The sequence below is a fragment of the Bison bison genome, unplaced genomic scaffold (genome assembly GCF_000754665.1).
Source record: "Bison bison bison isolate TAMUID 2011002044 unplaced genomic scaffold, Bison_UMD1.0 scf7180017848021, whole genome shotgun sequence".
NCBI classification, from domain to species: Eukaryota; Metazoa; Chordata; class Mammalia; order Artiodactyla; family Bovidae; genus Bison; species Bison bison.
This window is the reverse complement of record NW_011478594.1, coordinates 31053-37083: the sequence shown is the minus strand read 5'-3', so window position 1 is coordinate 37083 and position 6031 is coordinate 31053. Positions and strand designations below refer to the sequence as shown.

At 46.3% G+C, this 6031-nt stretch overlaps 1 protein-coding gene across 2 annotated transcripts in view; it reads right to left on the bottom strand.

Moving 5' to 3' along the window:
- Positions 1-1603: 1603 nt before the first annotated feature.
- LOC104991858 (cationic amino acid transporter 3-like) overlaps positions 1604-6031 on the bottom strand; it is a 7950-nt gene continuing 3522 nt past the window's right edge. For both annotated transcript variants that reach the window (XM_010844525.1, XM_010844518.1), the window contains exons 3-11: positions 5001-5178; positions 4512-4624; positions 4120-4342; positions 3806-3945; positions 3601-3703; positions 3235-3431; positions 2870-3036; positions 2284-2392; positions 1604-1869 (exon numbers count right to left, since the gene is read on the bottom strand). In XM_010844525.1, coding sequence (XP_010842827.1) covers positions 1817-1869; positions 2284-2392; positions 2870-3036; positions 3235-3431; positions 3601-3703; positions 3806-3945; positions 4120-4342; positions 4512-4624; positions 5001-5178 — 1283 coding nt within the window. In that variant the 3' untranslated portion in view covers positions 1604-1816. The remainder of the gene's footprint in view (positions 1870-2283; positions 2393-2869; positions 3037-3234; positions 3432-3600; positions 3704-3805; positions 3946-4119; positions 4343-4511; positions 4625-5000; positions 5179-6031) is intronic.

The following is a 6031-nucleotide window of genomic DNA, read 5'->3' as shown; positions in this document are numbered from 1 at the left end:
AAGGACAGAAATGGTATGGACCTAACAGAAGCAGAAGATGTTAAGAAGAGGTGGTAAGAATACACAGAAAGACTGTACAAAAAAGATCTTCATGACCCAGATAATCACGATGGTGTGATCACTCACCTAGAGCCAGATGTCCTGGAATATGAAGTCAAGTGGGCCTTAGGAAGCATCACTATGAACAAAGCTAGCAGAGGTGATGGAATTCCAGTGGAGCTATTTCAAATCCTGAAAGATGATGCTGTGAAAGTGCTGCACAATATGCCAGCAAATTTGGAAAACTCAGTAATGGCCACAGGACTGGAAAAGGTCAGTTTTCATTCCAATCCCAAAGAAAGACAATGCCAAAGAATGTTCAAACTACTGCACAATTGCACTCATCTCACACGACAGTGAAGTAATGCTCAAAATTCTGTAAGCCAGGCTTCAGCAAAACATGAACCGCGAACTTCCAGATTTTCAAGCTGGTTTAAGAAAAGGTAGAGGAACTGGAGATCAAATTGCCAACATCTGGTGGATCACTGAAAAAGCAAGAGAGTTCCAGAAAAACATCTATTTCTGCTTTATTGACTATGCCAAAGCCTTGACGGTGTGGATCACAATAAACTGTGGAAAATTATGAAAGAGATGGGAATAGCAGGCCACCTGATCTGCCTCCTGAGAAACCTGTATGCAGGTCAGGAAGCAACAGTTAGAACTGGACATGGAACAACAGACTGGTTCCAAATAGGGAAACGAGTATGTCAAGGCTGTATATTGTCACCCTGGTTATTTAACTTCTATGCAGAGTACATCATGAGAAACGCTGGGCTGGAAGAAGCACAAGCTGGAATTAAGATTGCTGGGAGAAATATCAATAACCTCAGATATGCAGATCACACCACCGTTAGGCAGAAATTGAAGAAGAACTAAAAAGCCTCTTGATGAAAGTGAAAGAGGAGAGTGAAAAACTTGGCTTAAAGCTCAACATTCAGAAAACGAAGATCATGGCATCTGGTCCCGTCACTTCATGGCAAATAGATGGGCAAATAATGGAAACAGTGACTGACTTTATTTTTTTGGGCTCCAGAATCACTGCAGATGGTGATTGCAGCCATGAAATTAAAAGATGCTTACTCCTTGGAATGAAATTATGACCAACCTAGACAGAATATTAAAAAGCAGAGACATTATTTGATCAACAAAGGTCCATCTAGTCAAGGCTATGGTTTTTCCAGTAGTCATGCATGGATGAGAGAATTGGACTATAAAGAAAGCTGAATGCAGAAGAATTGATGTTTTTGAACTGTGGTGTTGGAGAATATTCTCAAGAGTCCCTTGGATTGCAAGGAGATCCAACCAATCCATCCTAAAGGAGATCAGTCCTGGGTCTTCATTGGAAGGAGTAATGTTGAAGCTGAAACTGCAATAGTTTGGCCACCTTATTCGAAGAGCTGACTTATTTGAAAAGACCCTGATGCTAGGAAAGATTGAGGGCAGGAGGAGAAGGGGACGATAGAAGATGATATGGTTGCATGGCATCACCGACTCAATGGACATGAGTTTGGGTAGACTCTGGGAGTTGGTGATGGACAGGGAGGCCTGGTGTGCTGCAGTTCATAAGTCGGAAGAGTCGGACATGACTGAGCGACTGAACTGAACTGAACTGAAATGCATTGCACCTTCAAGTCCATAGAGCCTTAAAATGCCCCTTTAACCAGAAGATTCCTCTAGCATATGAAGAGATTCTACATGGCATTTATGTCCTGTGGTTAAGATGATTCAGCAGCAGGGATGCTTGAGTGAAGAGTTTGGGAGGTGGAGGCTGTTGCTTCTAGTTCTCCTCCAGGCTATGTCGGATCCCATAGCCAAAGTATATGGCAAATCCTAGTAGGGAAATGAGATGATGAGAAGGGAAAGTAGGTACTCTCCTTACTGATACACAGTCGTGTACATGCTCGTGTGCATGCTCAGTCCCTCAGTCATGACTGACTCTTTTGTGACCCCATGGACCATAGCCCTCCAGGCTCCTCTGTCCATGAGATTCTCCAATGAAGCGTACTGGAGTGGGTTGCTATTTCCTCCTCCAGGGGATCCTCCTGACCCAGGGATCGAGCCCATGTCTCTTACATTTCCTGCGTTGGCAGGTGGATTTTTTTTTACCACTGAGACACCAGGGAACCCCACACTTGCTCACTAGGTCTCCTATGAGGGTATCTGACACAGAATAGGGGAGTGATGTTAGGAAGAGGATGGGGATCAGTCAACTGAGAGATCTCTTAATCCCAGAAAACCACTTACCAATGGCATTCCAGACACTGAATTGGATCCAGGCCCCAGAAGTCATCTGCATCATCAGATAAACGTTCAGAAAGATGCTCACCAGTGGGAGGACAGGCAGAGCAGGGACCTGTGGGCAGAGTCAGTTCATCCCTGAACACAGCCCAGATGTTGGAAAAGGAGCCTGCAACCCACATGTGGGCAGGAAGACTCCAGTCCTATTGAAGCTGTGTGTTCAGTGCCTACTGAAACTGGGTATGTGAAGCACTGAGTGTGGATCAGGGAAGGGTCCATTGATTTGAGCAATTTCCTATCTTCCCACATTCAGTAAAGGGTGTTTAGACCTCAAAACAGATAGACTTCATTCACTCAAGGTGGATAGTTTGGGCACAAAAGGTCACCTACTTTTAAAAAATTAATTAACTAATTAATTTGGCTGTGTCAGAACTGAGTTGTGGCCCAAAGGCTTCTCTAGTTGTGGGTCATGGGCTTATTTGCCCTGCAGCATATTGGGCATTTTGTTCCCCCACAAGGAATCCAACCTACATCCCCTGCATGGCTAGGTATATTTTTAACCACTGGACCACCAGGGAAGTCCCTCACCTACCCTGAATGGAAGAGGAGAGGGGCTCTGGCGCTGCCTCCAGATGATGATCGTGACCCCATTGATGAGCAGCAGCAGCAGCACAGCCACTGTTGTGAGCACGGGGTCTCCAGAGAACAACTGGCTGGGCCACTGGGCCAGGATCAGGCTCAGGATGATCAGCAGGAGAACTGCAAGGGTCAAGGTGGAGGAAAACAGGCTGGACCCAGAAGACAAAGATATCAGGACCTCGGGCCACACCCCTCCCCAGGCTGCCCACATCAGGAAGGGGCATAATTTTTCTACTACTTCGTAACTGAAAAAGACACATATTTCCAGCCTGTCCTGTCAATTTCAGAATACCACCAAAGAGAAGTCCCATTGCTCACCAAGCAGGAAGGCACATCCATAGACAATCTGGCCAGATTTCCGGGTGGGGATGGTGCTGGTAGGGAACCACAGACTCTTCAGAATGTTTGAGTTTCCTGCTTCAGAGACAAGCTCTGAAATGTTTTCTTCAACTTTAAGTTTCATCTCAATTTCCTCCTCTGTTTTCTCCTTGCTGAACTTCTGATCCGGCTGGTACCTGAGTGAGAGGATATTAAGGCAATATTAACAACAGACCATATACTCATCCATCATCAGAGAGTTTAATCCAACTCTTTCCCGACTTCAGCAGAGCAGGACATAAAGCTAGAAGAGTCTTAGGTCCCCTTGAGTCCACGACCCCCAGCCAAGGTGTAGCGGAATCTCACCTGAGGGCAAGCACAGAGAGAGCCACCAGGGAGTAAGCAAGCAGGGTCCCGATTGATAGGAGGTCCACCAGATCGCTGAACTTGAAGAGTAACGCCATGACCACTAGGATGAGGGCACAGACAAGGTGGGGAAGGGAGTGAGAAACAGCCGGAAATATCAAAGGTAAGGAAATGATCAAACAAGGGATGGGTTTTGTTTATTCACCTGCAAGGTTTCCAGAAGACATGATGGCCATGACAGGGGTGCCTGTGTGGGCATGGATCTGGGCAAGTCCCCGAAAAAGGAGTCCGTCCTCTGCCATCACGTATATCACCTGAGGCATGGGGAACATATCACCTAGGAGACTGGAAAGGAAAATGGAAATGTAGATAAGGACATGGAGAGACAGGAAGGGAGGACCGGGGCTTCCATGATGTAGTCTACATGGTGCCAGGTGTCCTTCCTTCTCGTCTCTAAATCCCAAGGGCTGGGATACCAGAGCATCTGACAGTCAGTGGGGAGAAAGCCATGATACTGACCTGGATGTAAGAGCACAGAGGGTGCCAACAGCCACAACATATCTGGCAGGGCCCCACCCAACAAGGAGGAAAGCCTCTTGCAAGAGGCTCTCAGGATGAATCTGGTAGTAGGGCACCATGAGGGTGAGTGCTGCTGAGACACCAAAGCACACCAAAAAGCAAATGAAGATCGTGATCATGGTGCTCACGGGGATGGACCGCTGAGGATTTAGGGCTTCTTCCCCTGCAGGATGCATAGATATACTAGGTTAGGAAAACACAGGGAGCGAAAGCACAATATCCCCTTTCCTCTTGCACCATCAAAAGCAGCTTATCCTTCTTCCGACCCCTGTGCCCAAGGGCAGCCTAATCTGTGGCCAAACCCCTGATGAGAAGCACAGTGACTATATTACCTTTAGTGACAATGGCATCAAAACCAATAAACATGTAGAAACACATAGCTGCTCCCTGGAGAATCCCATCAAAGCCAAAAGGTACAAACCCTCCGGAACCCAGAGGGCCCAACCTATGGTGAGAGAAGGAATGAGGAAGAACATGGGTGAGGTGAGTTCAGCCATCTCTACTGGACTCTACCCTTCATACCCCAAGTGCTGGACTCCAGGACCCCCATCACTGAGATCCATCAGCCCAGGTCTCTTTGGTGGTGGTTTACTCATTTAGTCATGACTGACTCTTTCGACCCCATGGGCTGTAGCCTGCCAGGCTCCTCTGTCCATGGGATTATCCAGGTAAGAATGCTGGAGTGGGTTGCCACACTTTAGTCCCCACCAGATTTCCAGGCTTGCACCCACTTTCACACAAGTGTCTCTATGGACAAGAGAACCCTCCTAACCTAGAGGTGCCAGTGGATTCAGATGTGTTCAATGTGTAGTCCTCCTAACCTAGAGGTGCCAATGGATTCAGATGTGTTCAATGTGTAGTCCTGTTCCGTGAGCTTCCAGTTGTGCAGGTCTCCCTTAACAAAACCAGAGATGATGACGAAGCTGAGAACCAAAACTTTGATGCCTGTGAACACTCTGTACAGCAGGGTTGACTCAGGAGCTCCCAGAACCAGTAGTCCTGTGGGAAAGATGGAATATGAGACATCCAAAATAACCAAATCCCTAGAGACAGAAAGCAGACTAGTGGCTACAGTGTCAGGAGGGCTGATGGTGGTGGATAGATAGACAGTGACTGCTCAGTGGGTGCAGGGTTTCCTTTGGTTGTGATGCAACTGTTCAGAACTAGATAGGGGTGATGGTTATACAACAATGTGAAGGTATGAAGTCCCACTAAATACACTTTAAGGTAGCTTGTTTCTTACTGCGGCAGTCATCTCACAGTAGACATGTCTATCAAATCATCATGTGGTACACTTTAAACTTATACAATGTTGGATGTCAGTTAACTAATTTGGGAGAAATAATTAAATGGTTAATTTTATGCTATGTAAGTTTTCTCTCAATTAAAAAAAAGTGTGGTCTCAGTACAGAGGAAAAAACTTGTCAGTCTAAGTAAATACTTCTCAGCTGGGAGTGGTTTTGTTCCCCAAGGGACTGTTGGCAACATCTGGAGACATTCTCTTTTTTGTTTGTTTTGGGTTCATTTTTTGGCCATGCCATGGTTTGTAGGATCTCCATTCCCTTGCCATGGATGAACCTGGGCCTTGGCAGTGAAAACCCAGAATCCTAACCACTAAACCACCAGATACACAAATGACACCACCCTTACAACAGAGGGTGAAGAGGAACTGAAGAGCCTCTTGATGAAAGTCAAAGAGGAGAGTGAAAAGGCTGGCTTAAAACTCAACATTCAAAAAACTAAGATCATGGCATCTGGTCCCATCACTTCATGGGAAATAGATGGGGAAACAGTGGAAACAGTGTCAGACTTTATTTTTTGGGCTCCAAAATCACCACAGATGGTGACCGCA